At 42.8% G+C, this 22,935-nt stretch overlaps 1 protein-coding gene across 1 annotated transcript in view; it reads left to right on the top strand.

The window, feature by feature from the left end:
* Positions 1-22,935, top strand: part of CSNK2A2 (casein kinase 2 alpha 2) — a 244,649-nt gene that overhangs the window by 82,450 nt on the left and 139,264 nt on the right. Inside the window, exon 3 of the mRNA XM_030203585.1 lies at positions 2,738-2,839. Within this exon, the coding sequence (XP_030059445.1) occupies positions 2,738-2,839 (102 nt within the window). The remainder of the gene's footprint in view (positions 1-2,737; positions 2,840-22,935) is intronic.

Here is a 22,935-nt window from a genome sequence, read left to right as displayed (position 1 = left end):
TCCTGGCCCCTCCCACAAACAAATGCCTTGGATTTATTCGTTTTTGAGCTGGGCACTTTCATTTTCCATTATCGCTGAAAAACAAAAACGCCCAGCTCACAAATTGTCGAATAAAACATGGACATCTATTTTTTCCGAAAATACGGTTCGGTCCGCCCCTTCACGGACCCGTTCTCAGAGATAAACGCCCATGGAGATAGACGTTTTCGTTCGATTATGCCCCTCCACGTTACTCATATTCTTGTGTAATTATTAATTGTATCTTTACTCAGCTATGGCAATAGCCAGGGCGGAATATTGTAAGCCACATTGAGCCTGCAAATAGGTGGGAAAATGTGGGATACAAATGCAACAAATAAATAATAAAATAAAACAATGAAATATAACTTATCAAACTTATGCCCCTTAGCCCGCATATGTTCAACAAATTGTTTCTCACTGATGTTTCTCTTTATAGTGCTCTTATGCTCAATATGTCTAATTTATTTAAAATGTTTATAACCTGCATAATCCATAATGTTCTAAGTGGCTCACAATTAAAAGCTCTCTTAGTCTTACTAATATACAACAATTTACAGGGACAAATGACTGCATATGCCACATGCGTTGTGTTACAATTGGAATATTGTTGCAATTCATATATGTCTCCTGAAACCGGATGAATAAAAACTTTAGCTTTTACATTAATATGACAGAACCCAAACATGGGAAATGACTCCCAAGCTATATTCTTGTGGATCTGGAAGCGCTGATGTGCTAAGATTCTTTTAAATTTTTATACTTTTTAAAAGTAACCATTATAACTTTATCTGCAGAATGCAAGACAGTTTGAATAATTTGTCAATACTTTCTAAGTATACAGACTATCTCATGAGAGGTGATCACGATTCAAGCAAGTTTATCTTGACTATCCTTAGGATGGACTGTTAAAAGGGCGTGTCTATCCTGTTCTGCCCTAGTTAAATCTTCTCTACCATATTTAGCTAGATAATCCCTATCATGAAACCTAGAGGCTACACTTCTGTGTGGTTCTTATGGTTCAGAACAAATCTTTTATGAAAAACTGGCTGTAAGGTAGGTTGTGCTTAAGAGCCATATTGTGGCAACTCTTATAGTGTAATAAGTGACTGAATCATAGGACCACTAATTTAAGGATTCCTATTGAATATATAGTTGAGCTGACAACAATAGCATTTGTGTTTTGATTTTTATTATTTTTAATTTGTTTACATGTTTGTACCATAGCTTTACCCCTGACGCAGACTTTGGGCGAAATGTGGCCACTTTGGGTATTTGTAAGAATAAAAACGTAGATTTCTCCACCACCATTGGTCTGCTTCATGTGTTGCTACTTGATGGGCTATGGGTGCATTACATAGAGGGAAGTTCTGCTATTTTGACAGCTGCATATTGGATCTTTCCAGGGAGCACCACCAGCTAATATCAGTAAGGTCATTGGTAGAATTCAGTTTCTCTAACTCCCATCTGCTGTTGGGAGGGGAACTTGTGCAGAACAGTGTAACTGACTAAAGGAAAGAAAATTATCAGGTAAGACATTTCTCCTTAACGTTGTTTAAAAAAAAAAAAAAAAGCATTGCTTTTCTGCAGAAGTTAAGGTCCAAGATGAAGTTATGCTACTCTTGAGTCTTATTCTAAACCTTCCTTTCCCACACACATGCTGCTTTGTGCATTATTTTCCTTAAAGGTTATAGCTGTCATGTGATTTTTCTATCCTTGTTTTCTGGTTATACATATTTAGATACTTAAGTTTTACTTCATAGTATTTTGTGCTGTAAACTGTGTTTGATTTTTAATAAACCTTTCTCCAAATTACTTCATTTTAATAGCTTTTCACTGTTTCTTTGGGGAAGTGACCTCCAGTACTGATCAAATTTGTCTTGGTGCTGATTTAGTATCCACTTGTAAGCCTGTAGTGTTTAAAAAGCCAGTCTTCTCCCCCTGCCCCCTTCCAAAAAAAAAGGTTTTTTACGCCATTTGTTTGACAGTTGTGAACTTGTCAAAATGATTTGTCTTTCATGTTCATTGTGATCTGTAATGAAAAATGAGTCTTACTCGTGGGTGTATCTCTGTATATGGTGTGTTCAACAGCCATTAGTACTCTGTGTATGTATGTAATAACTTGACAGTGTGGTATACAGAAGGAATAAAGCATAAATAGGGTTTATTTTGCCTACAGTTTCATCAGGTACAGCCTGTGTTGGCTTGTGCAGCATCCCCAACTCTAGCTGACTTGAGGAGCTAAAGACTTGATTTGGAATTGAACCCAGATCTTCCACATGTCAACATACAGCACTTCCACCGAACCAGCATGATGTCCCCAAGTTCTATTTTAAAGAGATTAGTACATTCCTGGTATTCTGAAATTCTGTGTTTGCTCGTTGGAAGTTGGAAACTACTGAGAGGCATAAGCCAGCGGCAGCCTGGAATCCTGAGCGTGTGATTCTTTAATTGAACTTGGTTAAACTAAAAATGCAGTCTTGGAGTTGGTGTCTTGCAGAATAATTATGGTTAAAGCATAAGTCTGTATATTTATGCAACAAGCTCATTAATATGTGTGGTTACACATGGCTTTGGTAGCTGTGAATAATAGCTATATTATCACCACCTTCCCCCCTCCTGTAGAAATTGTTGGTTGTTTTGGACAAAGGGAATGTACTGACTGGGATGGGTACTCAGTCAGGAGATTCACATCTTAATGTGCTCTTATGTATTTAAGCCAGTGAAGAAAAAGAAGATCAAGCGTGAGGTGAAGATTCTTGAGAACCTCAGAGGTGGAACCAACATTATCAAACTCGTTGACACCGTGAAGGATCCTGTGGTAAGTGCCATGGTTGGGGAGGAGGGAAGGCACTTCCTGTCCAGAGAACTTGGTGCACTGTTTCCAAAAAGTACACGTGATAAATAGCAGTACATGTACTGTATTAGAAATGCTGCTTTAAGGTAACATCTAACTTAACCCTTGACTGCTTTCAAGAGATTCAGGTAATCAATAGAAATAAAACGAGGAAAAAACCAGATACCACCTTTTTTTATTGGACATAACTTAATACATTTCTTGATTAGCTTTCGAAGGTTGCCCTTCTTCGTCAGATCGGAAATAAGCAAATGTTGATAGATGACAGTATATATAAGTGAAACATCAAAGCATTTCAGTGACAGTCTAACAGGATGGGGGTGGATAGGTGAGAGGGCAACCTTCGAAAACTAATCAAGAAATATATTATGTCCAATAAAAAAGGTATCTTATTTTCTTTTCCACGTTTTATTTTGTTTTATTTCTATTGATTACCTTTAAAAGTGGACTAACATGGCTACATGAAGGAAACAGAAAGTGGGGTTAAATGGGCAGTATTCACAATGGAGAAGGGTAGTTAGTGGGGTTCCTCAGGGGTCTGTGCTAGGACCGCTGCTTTTTAATATATTTATAAATGATTTAGAGATGGGAGTAACTAGCGAAGTAATTAAATTTGCTGATGACACAAAGTTATTCAAAGTTGTTAACTTGCGACAGGATTGTGAAAAATTACAGAAGGACCTTATGAGACTGGGAGACTGGGAGACTGGGCGGCTAAATGGCAGATGACGTTTAATGTGAGCAAGTGCAAGGTGATGCATGTGGGGAAAAAAGAACCCGAATTATAGCTATGTCATGCAAGGTTCCACGTTAGAAGTTACGGACCAAGAAAGGGATCTGGGTGTTGTCATAGATAATACACTGAAACCTTCTGCTCAGTGTGCTGCTGCGGCTCGGAAAGCGAATAGAATGTTGGGTATTATTAGGAAAGGTATGGAAAACAGGTGTGAGGATGTTATAATGCCGTTTTATCGCTCCATGGTGCGACCACACCTTGAGTATTGTGTTCAATTCTGGTCGCCGCATCTATTACTACTACTACTTAAAATTTCTAGAGCGCTACCAGGGTTACGCAGCGCTGTACAATTTAACAAAGAGAGATATAGTGGAATTGGAAAAGGTGCAGCAAAGGGCGACTAAAATAATAGCGGGGATGGGACGACTTTTCTATGAAGAAAGACTAAGGAGGCTAGGGCTTTTCAGCTTGGAGACAAGACGGCTGAGGGGAGACATGATGGAGGTATATAAAATAATGAGTGGAGTGGAACAGGTGGATGTGAAGCGTCTGTTCACGCTTTCCAAAAATACTAGGACTAGGGAGCATGCGATGAAACTACAGTGTAGTAAATTTAAAACAAGTCTGAGAGAATTTTTCTTCACCCAACGCGTAATTAAACTCTGGAATTCATTGCCGGAGAACGTGGTGAAAGCGGTTAGCTTGGCAGAGTTTAAAAAGGGGTTAGACGGTTTCCTAAAGGACAAGTCCATAAACCGCTACTAAATGGACTTGGGAAAAATCCACAATTCCAGGAATAACATGTATAGAATGTTTGTACGTTTGGGAAGCTTGCCAGGTGCCCTTGGCCTGGATTGGCCGCTGTCGTGGACAGGATGCTGGGCTCGATGGACCCTTGGTCTTTTCCCAGTGTGGCATTACTTATGTTTATGTACCACACCTCTCTACTCAAGAGATTCAGGGAAACTGCAGTGGAGCTGCTTGAAGATTTAGGAACGACTTGACATTAATAGGGTTATTTGGTCATCCTCTATCACAGCTTTCTGTAGGGAAATGTTGCACACTGTTCATAAGGTGTGACTTTATTTTAGTTGTATGATGCCGTGTTGTACTTGACGGTTTAATAGGCTGTTGGATGTTGATGTGGAAGTTCTTTCTTTAAAAAACAACAGAGAATCCACAAAGCGTGGAGAACTCAAAGAAGACCCACGGATACTTTGTAAAACAAACAAAAAAAGTGGGAACAAAACCAGGAGTCCCAGAGACTGGATCACAGTAAAGCTAAAACCAAATTTTATTAAGGGTTTTGCCATTTAAAGACTTACCTTTGTGTAAGTAAATTAATGGAATCTCTACTAAAAGAGCACAGAACAATTTCTGGAATCCAACAGATTACAGGATCTGATTCAACATGGTTGTAGTAGAGGTATGAGTGCCCAAAGTTTGGATCAAGGAAGAGTGTTCAGTATGGTATACTTGGATTTCAGCAACGCCTTTGACCTACTTCTGCATAGTCAACTTTTAAATAAACTTGGTTATTTAAGTGGCAACTGACTGGGTTTGAAACTGGTTAGGTGGGAAGCAACAAAGTATAAATGGAATTCACTCTGAGAAAAGGGTTACCAGTGGTGTTCTACATGTATTGGGTTTTGGTCTGATTTTTTTTTTTCATTGTTTTTGTAAGTGATAAATATGAAAAGTCTGAACAGTGTCTCTCTTGTGGATGAAATCAAAACTCTGCCACAGGGTAAACCTCATGAAAAATGTGGAAATGGGTGTGATGTAGCAAAGCTTGGAAATGGGTGTGGTGTGGCAAAACTTGAGGAAAGGTCTACAGTTCCGCTCTGAAGATTATATGTTAGAAAATGCAGGGTCATGTAGTTGGGCTGCAGAATTCGGGGGTAGGAGGGACTAACTATGGTTGATGAAGTTCATTGCACAGAAGAATAAGATCATGGAAGATTTATTTCTTCTAATCCTGCAGACTCAAGGAAGCATACAGCATGAAACCTAAAACAAATATACCTAACTACATAAAACACAAATGCAGTAGATACTGGAGAAAACCTGACAAATAATCTTAAGTTGGCCAAACAGGTGGAAAAAGTGAGCAGAAGCCAGAAGGATGCTTGGGTGCACCTGGAGGAGAATAGCCATGGGGGTGGGAGGGGGGGGAGAACTGATGGTACCATCAAAAAGATATATAAAGTTGGTTCAGAGTGTGGCTGTAGGCAAAAGGAGGAGAAGGGGTGAACCTAGAGCAGAATAGAGAACAGTTACTCTACTCTCTAATCCAGCCTGGGCTCCACAGTTCCCTTTCCCTTTTGTCTACAAATAAAACCCTGATAAAGATCAAAAACAGTTCAACATTACATAGCTCAAAACAAAGCAAATGCAAAAGCATAAAAACAACTCTTCAGAAGAACTAATTACTACTTAAAAGTGCTGAAAAATTAACTAGGCTTTACACTGTTAGTGAAAACCTAAATAAAGATGTGGCATCCAATTTCACAATTGAGGCCCTACACTAATGCCCCCTTCCAATTTTCAACTAGAGATTTATTTATTTAAAAACAATTGTATCCTCTATAGAGGCAGCAAGAATGCCTTTTTGTTTGGAGGGCTCAATCTCCGCCCCAGCTTCAGCATCTCTCCTTACCTAACATGCCATAGTCATCTCCTCCCACAGCATCCAGCATCCTTCCCTACCTTTGAACCCCCCCCCCCCCCCACCACACACACACACACACCATAGTGCCCAGTATTTCTCTCCTCCCCTCCCCTCACCCATTGTTTCCAGCACTTCTCTCTTCCTCCCTGCCCGACATGTTTAGTGCCTTACCTTACTTCCCCAGGGTGGCCATACTCCAACCAGTACAGCACCAAAAGCATAGAGGCCAATGGGCACAGGGTCTCGAGCCATCTGTGTATGCTCAAGGCCTGCCTGCTCCTTCCCCCTCCAAACTTCCTATTTTGTGCTCAAGGCCCTGTGTCTGCCAGCCTCAGTGCTTTTGGTGCTGGGCCAGTTGGAGTATTGCCACCCTGGGGAGGAGGGAGATAAAGTACTAATCTCGTTGTGGGGGGTGAGGAAGATGGAGAGAAGAAGTATGAGCAATGTTCCTTCTAAGAACTGAAGTTGACATGAGCAAAACGTTTGTTATATTACATTGTGAGCACTTCTTACAGATAACACACACACATGTAAACACAGGGAAGCTGGAAAGAATTCCAAAAGCCATGCTCTGCATGCTTTCCCTCCTTGCTCGCCTGTATTTTAATGTTTATAGTTACTCTGAATTGTACTCACAGATGAATAGAGCAGCTTAGAGGGAACACTGCTTCTCTCTGTACAAACACCAGTTTTAAATAAAAATAAAGGGGTCAGTAGAGTTCACTTTCAAACACAGTAGGGAAGGACCCCGTCACTGTCTACCAGCTGGCTCCCCCAGTACTTCTGTTACACATGGTATTATGCACACTGTAATACATGTGAAGGAATTATGTACCAAAAAATGTAAATAATGCATGGCAAACAATGCAGCATAGTAAACAGAAAAAATATTTGCAGTAGTCTGAAAATATATGCAGGTGTTTTAATACTTTGCTTTGTTAGCCCTAGCTCACCCATCTAGCATCTTCCTGTTGACCATGTGAACAGTGATGTTCAGCAGCACTGTAACAGAAATCCTGATTCTACTGGCAACCATAAAATAATTTACCTTTCAATGGTTTTTGGAAGGTGGCCAAATGGCCACAAGGCTTCAGCTCAGCTAGCCTTTAGTAAGCAGTTGAATTATCAGAGATAGGTGCAGTTAATATAGATATATGTTGTCTGTATTAACTGTACCTAATAGAGCTGCAGGCTGAGAAATGGGGAGGCCACTGCTGCTCCTTGATATCTTGGACAAGTCACTGAACCGTCCATTGAATCTGTTACAAAACTTAAATTGTAAGCCTTCTCAGGAACATACCTACTGTACATGAATGTAACTTGCCTTTAATCTATTACTGAGAGAGCTGCGATCTAAATTCAAATCCAATACCAGGCATAGTTTGAAGTAATACAAAATACTACAAATGTCACTCGAGACCTAAAGAGCAAACCTACCATTCCATAATAGCAGCGTAATTTTCATGAGTCATGTAACAAGCACCTTTTTAGAAAAACATAGTACCACAAACACTGCAGTGGTTACTAGAACAGCAATAAGCCCTACTGGAAAACTAAACAAGCCCAATTATGATTAACAGCAGGATGGATCTGTACTAAAGAGAAAACCATGTCTGTTTTATATACACAGCTGTGTCTTTATTTATTTATTTATTTATTTATTTATTGCAGTTGTATCCTACATTTTCCCACCTATTTGCAGGCTCAACGTGGCTTACAATAATCATGAATAGTGGAAATATATTAGAAAATAGACATTTAGTGTTGCAGAAGGATCTTGGGCAACATGATTATAATAAAACATGATAGTAGTATAACAAGTAGTTATTATAAGACAGTTCTGAATATATGTGGAGGAGTTGTGTATATTCACATTGGTTGATCTTTGTGGTATGCCTTGTTAAAGAGGTGGGTCTTCAGTAGTTTGTGGAAGTTCATTTGTAAATCGTTTTTAAGTTGTGCGGCAATGCATTCCATAACTGTGTGCTCAAGTAGGTAAAGTTTGACGCGTGCGTTAGTTTGTATTTCAGACCTTTGCAGTTAGGGAAGTGCAGATTAAGGAATGTGCGGGATGATCTTTTGGCATTCCTGGGTGGTATCAGGTCTGACATGTAGGCTGGTGCATCTCCGTGAATGATTTTGTGGACTAGGGAGCATATTTTGAATGTGATGCGTTCTTTAAGTGGGAGCCAGTGTAGTTTTTCTCGTAAGGGTGTTGCACTTTCATATTTTGTTTTACCAAATATGAGTCCTGCTGCAGTGTTCTGGGCTGTCTGAAGTTTCTTGATGATTTGCTCTTTACAGCCAGCAAAGAGTGCATTGCAGTAGTCTAGATGACTGAGCACCATTGATTGTACCAGGTTACGGAAAACAGTCCTTGGGAAGAAAGGTCTTACTCTTTTTAATTTCCACATGGAGTGGAACATCTTCTTGGTTGTGTTTTTCACGTGGCTCTCGAGTGTTAGGTGTCGATCAATGGTAACACCAAGAATTTTTAGGGTGTCCGAAATTGGAAGGTTTAGATTTGGTGACTTGATGGCGGTGAGTTTGTTCTTGTTATGTTGAGAGGTGAGTATTAGGCATTGGGTTTTTTCTGCATTAAGTTTGTCGGAATGCATCCGCCCATGAATGCATGATATGGAGACTTTGATGTCATTAGAAATTTCCTTTAGATCTTGTTTGAATGGGATGTAGGTCGTTACGTCGTCTGCGTATATGTATGGGTTGAGGTTTGGTTTGATAATAGTTTGGCCAAGGGGTATCATCATTAAGTTGAATAGTGTCAGCGAGAGGGGGGATCCCTGTGGGACACCGCATTCAGGTATCCATGTGGCTGAAGTAGTCTAGTTAGATGTCACTTGGTATGATCGTGTGGTTAGGAATTCCTTGAACCAATTGAGAACGTTTCCTCCGATTCCTAAGTACTCAAGGATATGTAGTAGTATTCCATGATCAACCACGTCGAAAGCGCTTGACATGTCAAATTGTAGAAGTAATATGTTCTTTCCAGTTGCAATCATTTGTTTGAATTTGGTCATGAGAGTAACTAGTACTGTGGTTAGACCGAAATCCTGACTGGGAGTCGTGGAGTATTGAGAATTTATTTAAGTACTTTGTGAGTTGTTTGGTCACCAACCCTTCCGTTAGTTTGGTTATTAAGGGAATGGATGCTACTGGCCTGTAGTTGGTTAGTTCACTGGCACTTTTCTTTGTATCATTGGGTATGGGGGTAAGTAGAATGTTTCCTTTCTCCTTCGGGAAGAGACCATTTTGTAACATATAATTCAAGTATTTCGTTAAGTCTGTTATAAATTGTTGGGGAGCATATGTCATGAGGTTGTTTGGACATATGTCCAGTTTGCAATGAGATTTGGCAAATCTTTTGAGCGTTTGGGAGATGATACCCTCTGATAGTGTCTCGAAGTTGGTCCAGGTTCTGTCTGCTGGGTAAATGCCAGGGTCTGGGTCTAGACAGTCAAGGAGTTCGGCGTAGTTGATGGTACTGACAGGTATTTGAGTCGCAGTTGTACGATTTTCTCGTTGAAGTATTTCGTAAGGTTGTCTGCTCCTGGTGTGTCTTTGCTGTTGGTTGTGACTGGTGACTGGTATCTAGTAGTCGAGTCCTGATCCACCTTTTTTGTATGATATTTATGGTTAATATTTTTCAGTTTTTACATTATTGGTGGTGTTTTGATTATTTTTTTCATCTTTTTTATTCTTTATTTTTTGCTTTCTTCCTTTTTTCTGGTCATCTTCGCTGTTTTATCCATTGTATACACAAAACACAGACCTCATACAGTACAAAAGAACCTCAAATGAAAAATAAAAATATATGTAGACAAATATTAAACTGAACCTCCAAAAAACCCACAGTGCAACTCCAGAGAAAATGTACTATGCAAATATAAAGATAGCAAATGCAGATTTCAAAAACAATCTATTCTATGTTAACAAATACAAATAAAACAAAATGGAAAATAAATTTTTTTATTGGACTAAATACATTTTTCAGTTAGTTTTCAGAGGCCAAAACCTCTTTCTTCAGGTCAGGACAGTATATTGCTGTTATGGTATTCTGTTCTAAATATAGCAAAAAGCACCAAGAGCCTTCAGAGACAGGATACAGTTCTTCATTGGTAAAAATCAGTTATCCAATGTAGCTCCGATGTGGGTTGTGTTTCGGCGCGCAGCACCTGCTTCAGGTGTCGAGTATGTTCAAAGACCAAGCTTCTTCCCTACATGATAGGGGGATAATCCGTTTGGTTAGAAAATAGTTACTCGCAGGGGGATGATCAAAAGTTAATGCGAGTGCGCAAGCCCATTAGCGCCGTTTTTGCGCACGCTTTTAACAATGTGGGATGGTCAACATGGCTACAGCCATAAACTGCAAGCGCGCCAGGCACTTGCGCACGTGACATTTAAATGTAGTCAATCTCACGTAAATAAGGTCATTTTGTGTTCCTCCTGGATGATGAAAGCTAGCGCCTCATGAACAGAGGTGTTGAAGGCCGCTATGCCGAAAAACAGCGCCGCGGAATAACGCCAGGTCCTAGCTGGCGTTCTTGTGGCAAAGGTCCCACCCCAAAAAAAAAACTTCAAAAACTTTTTTTTTTAAAGAGTATATTCTTCGCTATGCCTCTGTCACTGCGACGGCAGTTGAGGACGTCCAAAATGTGGATGTTCCTGTGAGAAGGACATCCATGCCTTTACTATGCTTCTGACACCCTTTTTATTTATTTATTTGGATTTTGGTTCACAAGTAGCCGCAGTGGGATTTGAACCGGCCACCTCTGGATTGCAAGACCAGTGCTCTAACCACTAGGTCACTCTGCCACTCCTCCAGTCTACTCCACTCCCTTGAAATTTGGCCATCCCTGTGGGGGGGCAGTATGCAGGCCCCGGGGGGAGGGAGGGGAGGTATGTATGTGTCAGCGGAAGCATAACGAAGGCATGGACGTCCTTCTTTCAAACATTTTGGACGTCCTCAACTGCCCCCCACAGGGATGGCCAAATTTCAAGGGAGTGGAGTAGAGTGGCCTAGTGGTTAGAGCACTGGTCTTGCAATCTAGCGGTGTGGCCAGTTCAAATTCCACTGCTGCTACTTGTGATCCAAAATCCAAATCCTATATAATAAAAAGCACCTCCAACATCCTGAAGCTGACTCTGTGGCAGTGTAGTGTTCGTAAGTCTGTAGTTCAGCGTTTCATTGGCTCTCACTGTCCCCGCCCTCACATCAAGGAAATGGAATGCTGCATAGTTGCCAAGCAAACAAATGTGACGTCACAGGAACGAAGAACCAATCAGACAGAACGGAACTTGGAGGAGGGAAGTGGAGTGGATTGAATCTCTAACAAACAATCATATACAGGGAGGTAAGAACATCAGTGGAGGCAAGTGCACAGAACGGAAGGGAAGGCAAACATTTAATCACTTTGTCACTCACACACATCACACACACACACTCAATCACTCTGTGTATCTCTCTTACACTGTCTGTAAAACACACTGTCACTCTGTCTCTCACATGGGCAACTGTATGTTGCATTCTCACGAGTAAGGAGCTCTTCTGATGTGATTGTTAAACTGATTGAAGGGCCTGAACAAGGAAAACTTTTACCACATTGTAACACAGTTTACACAAAAAATATTGTATATAAAGAAATCTTACACGTGTCTGTTATATTTAACTTTTATTTTCTTTATCAATATCCTGTAATCCCTATTACTATGTAAGCCGCATTGAACCTGCTTTGAGTGGGAAAGCGCGGGGTACAAATGTAATAATAATAATAAATAATTACATACAGAATACAACCTTGGAAACATTAATGGCAGGAACTCATTACATTGCTAGTGCCCGTTTCATTGCGTTAAGAAACGGGCCTTTTTTACTAGTAAATTAATAAAAAGGATGTTGGAAGCATAGCAAAGGCATGGATGTCCTTCTCACAGGAACATCCACATTTTGGACGTCCTGAACTGCCATCACAGGGAAGGACGTCCTCAACTGCCGTTGCAGATGGCCGGCGCCATTCGATTATTCCCCGCTTTATGACAGGACGCAATGACAAAACGACAAGCAGCCCTACGCACATGCGTGCTGTTCGTAGCCTAGCGCATCTGATTAGTGCGCATGCGTCCCGGCTACTTAGCTTCATTTAACTACGCTGAAGCGCCGCTACACCACTGCATATATCTGCATACATTAACTTCTGATCATGCCATAACACAACACCGTGCTACTATGGCGTTGGAAGAGCGGTATTTCCAGAGCGCTATCTAAAATAGCGTCAGGGTTTGATCATCTGCCTGTCAATGCGTCAAGATCATAAAGTCCCTTTGTTCCTTGATAAATCGACGCATTCAGTAACTACTTTCTAACAAAACGGATTATCCCCCTATCTTGTAGGGAAGAAGCTTGGTCTTTGAACTTACTTGATCCCTGAAGCAGGCGCTGCATGCCGAAACACAGCCCGTGTCGGGTCTACCTTGGATAATTGATTTTTACCAATAAAGAACTGTGTCCCGTCTCTGAAAGCTCTTGGTGCTTTTTGCTATATTTTGGACTTCGTTCTGTACTTTGGACCCTCTTTGTATTGTTATAGTGGTATTCTGTTCTGACATGAGAAAGGAGAGTTTGGTCTCCAAACATTAGTCAAAAATGTATTAGAATTAGTCCAATAAAGATGTCACTTTATTTCCGTTTTCTGTATTTATTAACAAAGCCTACCACACTACTTCATCCTAAACTTAAAATAATATTCATTTTTTTCCTACCTTTGTTGTCTGGCTGTTTACTTTTTCTAATTATGTTGGTTGCAGTCTCTTGTTTCTGCTTTCCTCGTTGTCATCTTAATTCTCACCAGTGTCTGCCCCCTCTCCCCTTTCCATCCAGCGCCTGCTGCCTCCTCTTGTCCCTTTCCATCCAGGTGTTTGCCGCCTCCTCTCTCGCCTCCCTTTCCGTCCAGGTGTTTGCCGCCTCCTCTCTCGCCTCCCTTTCGTCCATGTGTTTGCCGCCTCCTCTCTCTCTGTCTCTACTGACACACCAGGTTTTCACGTCCACCCAGTACCCCCCCTACTGTGACCACTGCTGCTGTTTCAGCAGTAAAGGGAGAAAAATATAGCGGGGCTGCAGTATTCCCTCTCACGGCTTCCGGCTCTGCCCTGGAACAGGAAATTATGAGAGTGGAAGGCGGGACCTCCAGCCGCAAGCAGGAACAGTGCGACCTTATAATAACCATCATATGGACTACAACAGATCCAAATGCACAAAAAGTATGAAAGCAAGCTTCTGGATCCAGTTTCATCATTAAACGGACAGGCATTCTGACGAGCAGAAGAAATGAGAAAATCCACTTGAATGCACAGGGAAGGAGCCAACAGAATGTGCAAAACACAAGAAAAGCTCAATTAGCTCAGCATTCAAGGAAAAACAAATGGCAAATGCACAAATACAGTGGGGAAATATAAAGTGTTACTCCAGGAACCATATGTGGATCAAGCCTGGACACATGAATGGTTATGGAGAGGTTAACAAAACGATGAGAGATTGATAGTTGAGGCCTAGGACAGTGGATTGTGGGTAAGATGGTTCACAGCAAGCATAGAAAAAAAATGGGAAATGAAAAAAAAAAACCCTTAATGGTTACTCATCTTGTGGGTGACTGTGAATTGCTGATAGCAGAAAATTTAGGCACAGAAAGGCAAAACAAGGTGGTACATCTCATTCATTGGAAGCTTTTCTAAGTATTACAGCATCGCATTAGGATCATGATCTTATGAGAATTGTGGAGAATGGAGAGAGAGAACCTGAGGCACATCCACATCCCAGCTGATAAAAAAGCTAGATGCAAGGAAGTCCGTTCTCTTGAGGCTAGAGTAGCAGACTTGGAGGAGTTGAGGGAGACATGGGGTACATAGAAGAGGCCTACAGGGACATTGTAGAGAAGTCCCTCCTCCACTCTGGTAGCGCCTATGCTGCCTTGGAGGAGGGAGGGCTCCTAAAAGGAGAGCATTACCCTGATGAAGTAGGAAGTGTTCCTGTAGCCAAGACCTACCCACCAGGGGATGCAATAACCTTTCGCTTAAATGTTTGAGATCAATCTTTACGAGCTGGGCTATATACGGAGCAAAGTTTTGCTTTGAGTCAAAAATGATTCCAAGGTACGGAAAGGATGTAACTGGTGAAATGAGCCTGTGAAATAAAAACAGGAACGACAGATGAGGTGGGATGAAAGCCTTTAATCCAAGATGTAACTGTTTTGAACAGATTTATCACAAGTTTGTGCTTTCCCAACCAAGTGCATCAAAGCAAGTTTGTAATGGCACGAGATCAGGAGAAATGTGAGAAGGATACATTAACAGAATAATGTCTGTGTAAAAAAAAACTTGATATTGTGGTCTTGAATAAGAGTGACCAAAGAGGAGATGATATGGAACCCTGAGGTACTCCATAGTCTAACGACAGGGACTGGGAGGTAAAAAGAGGAGTATAGACAATGTAAGAAGTGAGATAAGAGGAAAACCAGTTCGACTGTGCCAGATAAGCCAATCTCTTGGAGACAGGAAAGAAGAGTTGAATGACATACCAGATCAAATGCAGCAGACAAGTCTAGAATTACAATGAGAGAAGTTTTACCTTGATCAAGGATAGAATGAAGTTAGCTTAAAAGAGCTGTAATTGTTTCTGTACTGTGACGTGAGTGAAAACCTGTCGAAGGATGGAAAGCTGGTCACAATGAAAAAGTAGCTGATAAAAAAAACAATTTTTTCACACAGTTTCAATATGAATGGAAAATTAGAGACCGGATGATAGTTTGCAGGGATAGAGAAGTGCAAATGTTTAGAATAGGGGTGACTAGGGGTCATGTGATGCACGGCTAGAGAGCAGGTGTCGTCGTGCTGAGCTCCCGCCTCCCTCACGCGAGTATAAGCTCAAAAACTTTACAATCGCCATCTTCAAACGTGGAAAACATACTCAGGGAGAGCGGATCGCGCAGAGCATCGCTGGAGGTAAAGCGCGAGACAAACGAAGCAGGTAATGGCTGCAAAATCGGCGAAGAAAGACGCCACACGGAGCCGCGTGGCTGAAGCAAAGATGGCGGACGGAGAGGGAGAGGGCCCGAAATCGATCAGCTCCGTGTGGGCAGCAGAAGTTGCGGCAGAGGTCTCAGCCATGTTGGGCACCTCGGTGAACACCAAGCTAGAGAAGATAACAGAGCAGCTGGGAGGTATCGATGCTAAACTGGAGAATATTCAATCAGAGTTCTCCCTTTATAAGCAGAGGCTCTCAGATGTGGAGGATCGAGTCCAGCAGCATGAGGTCACACAGCTGGACTTGCAGAGCAAAGTGGACAAACTAGAAAGTAAGCTAGAAGATCTGGAGAATCGGGCCCGCAGGAGTAACATCAGACTGGTAGGTCTGACTGAAAAGATTAAAGATTCTGAACTGAGAGATTTCTTGGAAAGCTGGCTCCCTAAAACTTTGAAATTACAATCCTTGGCTGGGCCCTTAAGAGTGGAGCGAGCTCACCGGTTGGGGCCTGGAAATTCGAAGGACCCGCGCCCCCGAGTGGTCATCTTTAAAGTACTCAACTTTGCTCATAAGCAAGAAATTTTCAGAGCCTTCAGAAAAGCTGGGACTGTACAATATGAGAACGCTACGGTACGTTGCTTCCAAGATTTCTCGGCTGGGGTGTCGTTGCAACGGCGAGCTTTCCGGGAGGTATGTCAACTGTTATTTGCAAGGAAAATACAGTTTGATTTGTTATACCCGGCACGCTTAAAGATCTGGCATGATGGGAAGCAGACCATGTTTTCATCGGCGACAGAGGTTCTGAAATTTGTGAACCGAGATTTGGAAGCTGAAAGACCAGCATGAGTTGGAGTATAATGGGTTGTTGGAGGAGCGCTGAGTATGAGGGTGCCTGGAGACGGCAGTGGAGCTGAACAGCACAGTTTTGGTTTTCCAGTTTTCTTCTTTTTTCTCTCTCTTTTTGGACTGAGGACTGGTGGAAGTTATGCAGTTGGAAAAACGAGCCCTGGGTGCAGTGGGCCCATTTGTAACAGCAGATGAGGAAGATTCGATGGAACATTGCGGATGCGGATCCCTAAGAGTTACATTGGAGCATGCATACTGTGCGGTGGAGATAAGGTTGGATACCTTGGTGACCAAGAAAGTGGTAATGGGCCACAGACCGTGGAAGGGCAGCAAGGGCTCACATGCATTTATTGTATTTATTGTTAATGTTTCTCCTGTTAATTGGTTGAGACATAGGACCTACACTTTCAGGGATAGCAGCATTGTGTTATAATTAGTGCTAGTCAACCTGATGGTGGGATCCTGAAGTCCAGGAGACAGGGGTCTGTCACGTTACCTAAAGCTGAAGGGTTTCCCTTTTTTTTTTTTTTTCCCCTCTTTCTCTCCTTTTCTTCTAGTGTAATTGTGGGGTAACAAGAGCAGCGGATTGCTCTGCGGGTCCAAACTGCGATATGGGAGGGAGGGGGGCCCTCCAAGAAAGTATCATATTGGGTAGCAGATAGAGGAAGTGTCGGGGGGGGGGGGGGAACTCATGTGACCTAAGCCACAATGGCATTGTGGGGAAGTTCAAGGGGGGAGGGGGGATAGGAGGGGGAGGGAGGTATCTGAAAGAGTTTTGCTTTAAGGGATGGAGTCGGAGGGGATTGAAGGAGAGGACCCCATGGGCTGGGGGGGTTTCTCTTCAGTTTTGCAGATGTATAACCTTTTTCATGGTGATATTAGATTTCTGGTACACTGGGGCCACTTAGAATTGTATCTTGGAATATTGGGGGAGTTTCGTCCCCCATTAAGAGGACAAAGGTGCTTCAGGCGCTGAAAAGACAGCAAGTGGATATAGCTCTATTGCAGGAGACGCATCTGTCATCAGGGGAACATTTAAAATTCAAGACAGGATGGGTGGGTTCATTGCTAGAGGCACCAGCAGTGGGACGGAAGGCAGGATTACTAATTCTCTTTAGGAAAGGTTTACAAGTAAAGGTTACCTCCACGTTCCGGAATGTGGAGGGCCGTTATATTGTAGCACAGATGGAGATTGAAGGCCAGCAATTGGTACTATGTAATGTGTATGCTCCAAATGTGTTTGATAAAAAGTTTTTTCAGGGGTTGATATCTCACTTAACCAAGTTCAAAGGAAGGAATATTATCATGGGAGGGGATTTTAACCTAGTGGCTGATCCCCGGCTGGATAGATCAAACTCTGGTGCTGGGAGTTTGGGAGGGGGTGCGCAGGCCTTATCCCTGCTTTGTGAGGCATTGGATCTTGTGGATGTCTGGCGTGTTTTACACCCATCGGATAGGGACTTTACTCACCTCTCTAGAGCCCATGCATCTCAATCTCGCATAGATTACTTGTTTGTCTTGGGCTCGTTGTTTTCACAGATGGAGCGTGCCAAGATTGGTTCATACGGGGTCTCAGATCATGCTCTCATTTGGCTGAGTTGGCGGAGACCCATGCAGGGGGGTGGTATGCGCCTCTGGAGATATCCCTTAGATCTAGTTGGAGATCAGAGATTCCAAATATTTCTAACGGAAAGGATGGCAGACTATGAGGTTAATAATGATATTCACAGACAGCAGCTAATCCTTTTTTGGGAAACAGAGAAAGCTGTCTTACGAGGGGATATTATTTCTTATTGTGCTAGAGCTCGGCGGATCCGAGATAGGGAGATATTGAGGTTAGAATTGCAGGTTCGCAAATACAGGAAGATATATGGTCGGACAGCTACTGAAGAGAATAGGTCACTGCTTTTGGGCGTACAGAAAGAAAATGAATTGTTGCATCAGAGAGCAGTCAAGTCCCAGTTTTATTATAAATATAAACTATTCCAGTATAGTAACAAGGCAGGGAGATTGTTAGCGAACATGGTACGGAGTAAAAGGGGGGCTTCCAGAGTTTTGCAACTGAAAGCTTTAAATGGGCAGGTATTGAGAACAGATCAGAGCCTAGCAGACCATTTTGGCCAGTTCTATGAGACTTTATATGCTAGGTCTGCAGATGAGGGGCTGAATGCTGAAATGTTTTTAGAGTCGGTAGCGCTCCCTAAATTGTCCCCTCAGCAGTTGCAGAGGTTAAATAGCCCAATTGTGGAGGGAGATCTTATGCTAGCATTGCAGCAAAGCGCTTCTCATAAAACTCCATGGCTACCGTATGGAATTTTACAAGCAGTTCTATGACAATCTTAAGAGACCGCTTTTGGCCTTGTTTAATTCTATGGTCGAGGAACAGACTGTGCCGGAAACGATGAAGGTGGCTCAGATTGTGGTTATCTCGAAGGCAGGTAAGGACAAGGAAGATCCTGGATCGTATAGACCAATTTCCCTCCTTAATGTGGATGCCAAATTGTATGCTAAGATTTTGGCAAATCGGCTGGCTCGGGTACTTCCGGAGTTGGTAGAAGACGCTCAAGTGGATTTTGTAAAGGGGAGGACAGCGGATCGGAATCTCCGTGCTATATTGGCCTCTTTAGAGACGGTACAACATAAGCGTCTGGCGTCTGTTAGTCAGTTTTGACACGGAGAAAGCTTTTGACCGAGTGAACTGGCACTATCTGTTTGAGACTGAAGCAATATGGTATCCAGGGGCTCTTTCTAGATGCGATTAAGGTGGTGTATCTGGAGCCTAAGGCACATTTCTGGGTAAATGGGGTTTGTTCCCGCTCATTTAACATCTTTCGAGGCACCAGGGAGGGGTGTCTGCTTTCTCCTTTATTATTTGTGTTGTCCTTAGACCCCTTGGTTAGAGCGATACAAACCCATCCAGAGATCAGGGGAGTACCGATAGGGGTGTCGCGGTTCTTGGTGTCTGCTTTTGCGGATGACTTATTGGTGCATTTGACACAACCCTCCCAGTCAGCTTTGTTAGAACTTTTCCAGGAGTTTGGCGATTATGCAGGGTTCAAGCTTAACTATATGAAATCTTTGGCATTGGCCTCCTCAGAGGAACAGAAGAGGGAATGGGGACAGACTTTTCCGCTCCGGTGGGCACACTGCTCGTTTTGTTATCTGGGGGTTTGGCTGTCTATGAACTTGACTGAGATATATGGACTGAATGTGAATCGATTGCTGGAGGCTGCGGAGGCACGGCTGAAGAGTTGGGGGACTTTGCCTCTTACACTCTATGGGTGCATTCAGTTATTTCGGATGGTGGAATTCCCCAGGTGGCTTTATTGTATAAGGTTATTGCCCATTCTTATCTACCGCCGAGATTTTAAGGTACTATATCGCTTGCTTAGAAGGTGGTGTTGGGGGGGGGGGGGGGGGGGAGGCCAAACTGTTGCTGCCTCTGTTGATGGGCCACTGGCAGGAGGGAGGACTGGGCTTACCAGACCTGAAAAGGTATAATAGGGCGTGTTTACTGAGATATTTTGGTGACTGGTTTTTTGACCGGGAAGATTATACACCCCGTACAATTGAGGGCCAGTTTTTTGCCCCTTGTCACTTCTATTTTCTAATACAAGCACCCAGGGCAAAGATTCCGGAACACCTGCGGAATAGTCTGCTGTTGACATCTTTGCGGTCTCTCTGGAGAGAGTTGATGGGTATTTGGGGCTTATCGATTCGCATGTTGGATATGTTGCCCATCTGTGGCAATTTGTCTTTCAGGCCGGGGATGGAAAATGGGACATTTTGGGTCTGGGGGCACTTAGGTATCAGTCGTCTGGAACATCTGTTAAATGAGCAAGGGAGGCTGTTAAATCTGGGAGCTCTAGGTATTGGCTATGATATGAACAACATTTTTGCCTACCACCAAGTAGCACAATATGTGCGGTCCCTAGATTTGGAAGCTTTGAGAGGCAGACATTGCCATCGGATGAGACAGTTTTTAGACAGAGTAGGCACGGATCGACTTTCGGTCTCAAAGTTGTATAAGATATTAGGGAAATTGCCACTTCAGAAGGACAGAGAGTTAATCAGGATGAGGTGGGCTAAAGACTTTGCCAGGCCGGGGTTATCCTTAGATTTTGATACACTGACTTCTCGGATCCCGGAGATGACTGGTAATGCGGGCCTCCGTGAATGTCAATACCGAATTCTTCATAGAGCGTATCTCACAAAAACTCAGCTTTTTCAGATGGGAGGGGTGGAAGATTGTTGTGTGAAAAGTGTGGGAGAGTGCCGGGCTCTCTGTTCCACTGTTTGTGGGAATGCTTTCAGGTAAAGCGCTTTTGGATGGCTGTTTTGAAATATCTGTCATTTCTGCTGGGCTCTAGGATTATATGTTCTCCGATGGGTGTACTGGATAGACACGAGGTTTTTGTCTTGAGTACATCTGGGAAACACCTGGTTTGTAAGGCCTGTCTGGTTGGTAAGAGGTTGCTACTCTGTCAATGGGTGGGCAGTACCCTCCCGGACTTCTGGTACTGGAGAAATAGATTTCACGAGCTGATGCTTTGTGAACGCCAGGGAGTCAGAGGCTTCTCTAGGAGGAGGAAGTCTTTTTTGGACATTTGGAGCCCATACATTCAGTCGCTGCATACAAGAGGTAGAAGTCTGGTACTAAATTCCCTCTGACTTTGTCGGAAGAGAGCATGGTTTATAGGTGGGTTGATTCTGGAAGATACCGTGGGAGGGGGTGGTAAGGGGGGGAGGGGAAGAAGAGGGGGTAGGTATAGTTGGGGAGAGGGGTAGTTAATGAGAGTAGGATGGAGATAGTGGCACCATACAGATGCGATGTGATTCTCCTGCTAAGTGGGTGATAACTTGCTGACTGGCAGAACCACAGTATAGCAGAGCAATGGAATAAAAACTAAGCACACAGAATGGCACCAGTGATTTATATTTATTTTTAAATGTTGTTGCATAATGTTCAGGTTGCTAGTTGATACTTTCCAAAAATCACAGGCAGGTTTATTGATAATAGTTATGTACAACACTTTTGCATGCATGTGCCATTGTTAATTAATATAGTAATACGGAGGGGGGAGGGGAGGGTGGGGGGAGAAACAAAAAAAGAAAAATTGATGATAGCAGTTTCGCTGTATTAGTACAGGTTTGCAATGTTAACTGCCTGAGTTATCTTGTTTAACATGGAATTGTTTTATCTCTGCATTCATCAATAAAAATTATTAAACCTAGAATAGGGGTGACTACTGCTTGCTTTCAGGGAAGGGGAACTGAACCAAAAGAATGACTTTGTTATAAGCTGATGTGAAAGTACAAGTAAGCCGTAGACTGGGTAAGTATACCATTTGAATGAAATAAGGTCAAGGGAACAGGATGTGATGTACATAGAGTGAAGAACCTTAGTAAGTTGCTAAACAGATGGAAGATTAAATGAGGCCCAGGTAGCTGAGCCAAAGAGAGCCTAGTAGAGGCTAGTAGTTGATGATTCAATCATTAGCATGTAGATAGCTGGATGGCTGGTAGGTGTGAGGATCGCTGTCTGGTGCGAAGGTAGCAGACCTCAGGCGTCATCTAGATAGGATTTTAGATAGTACTGGGGAGGAGCCAGCTGTCTTGGTACATGTAGGTACCAATGACATAGGAAAATGAGGGATGTTCTGGAAGCCAAATTTAGGCTGTTGGGTAGAAAGCTGAAATCCAGATCCTTCAGGGTAGCATTTTCAGAAATGCTCCTTATTCCACGTTCAGGACCCAAGAGGCAGTCAGAGCTCTGAAGTCTCGATGTATGGTTGAGACGACAGTGCAAGGATGAGGGATTTAGATTTGTTAGAAACTGTACGTTTGGGAAGCTTGCCAGGTGCCCTTGGCCTGGATTGGCCGCTGTCGTGGACAGGATGCTGGGCTCGATGGACGCTTGGTCTTTTCCCAGTGTGGCATTACTTACGTACTTATGACTGCATTATGGGGAAAGGGGGAACTTGTTCTGAAAGGGTGAGCTCTCCCCAAGGATCCTTTTTCCCGTCACCGAAAGATGGAGCCCATCATTACAGTACAGCCCATGATTTTGCCACATACTGCCCCATCCTCCTATGTATCTGAAACCTTCTTCTTTACACCAAACTTTGAGCCACCTATTGAATCCCTCTGTTTTACATAGTCTCTCTTCTCCCTTCCCACATGTAGGAATAACTTCAGAAAAAGCCGCACTTAGAAAACAATGACTTCAGTCCCTCCTCAAGCTTCTGGGACGCTTTCTGTGTTCTAAACTTGTTATTGTTGGTCATGTCTTTTGTCCCATGTGGATTACAACATAGAATCCTTACTCTCCTCTCGGATCAAGTTCAGGATTTGGTTGGTACTTCTGGTAGCTGAGGATCATGGAAGGCACTTCACTAAGTTGGGTCCTTTAACCTGTGTTCCTGAGTTAATGCCTCTGATAATAATCTCCTAGTAGTAGGATTTTTCTGGTTTGCACCGATTCGTCATTGTTGTGGGGATGTCTCTTGGATTGTAACATTCTTTGCCTCTGGTTCCACATCAGCACTTTTCTGAGCATCATAATAATCCAGTGTAGCAAAGGCATTATATAAGGGCAATGGTTAGAGGGTGAATGTGTCTGTTACAGGTCATAATCTACCAGAGCCTACTGTGCCCCATCTAGTCCTCTGTTGCTTTAATCTCTGTGGCAGTGGTGGTGATAAACTGGCTGGGAATTGAGTAATTCTGGATGTTTCCCTAATGGTTGCAAATTCCTTCTCGAGGTTGTTGAT

This window comes from Microcaecilia unicolor, chromosome 5 (assembly GCF_901765095.1).
Source record: "Microcaecilia unicolor chromosome 5, aMicUni1.1, whole genome shotgun sequence".
NCBI lineage: Eukaryota > Metazoa > Chordata > Amphibia > Gymnophiona > Siphonopidae > Microcaecilia > Microcaecilia unicolor.
The sequence above is the reverse complement of the archived record's forward strand: the minus strand, read 5'-3'. Positions and strand labels throughout refer to the sequence as shown.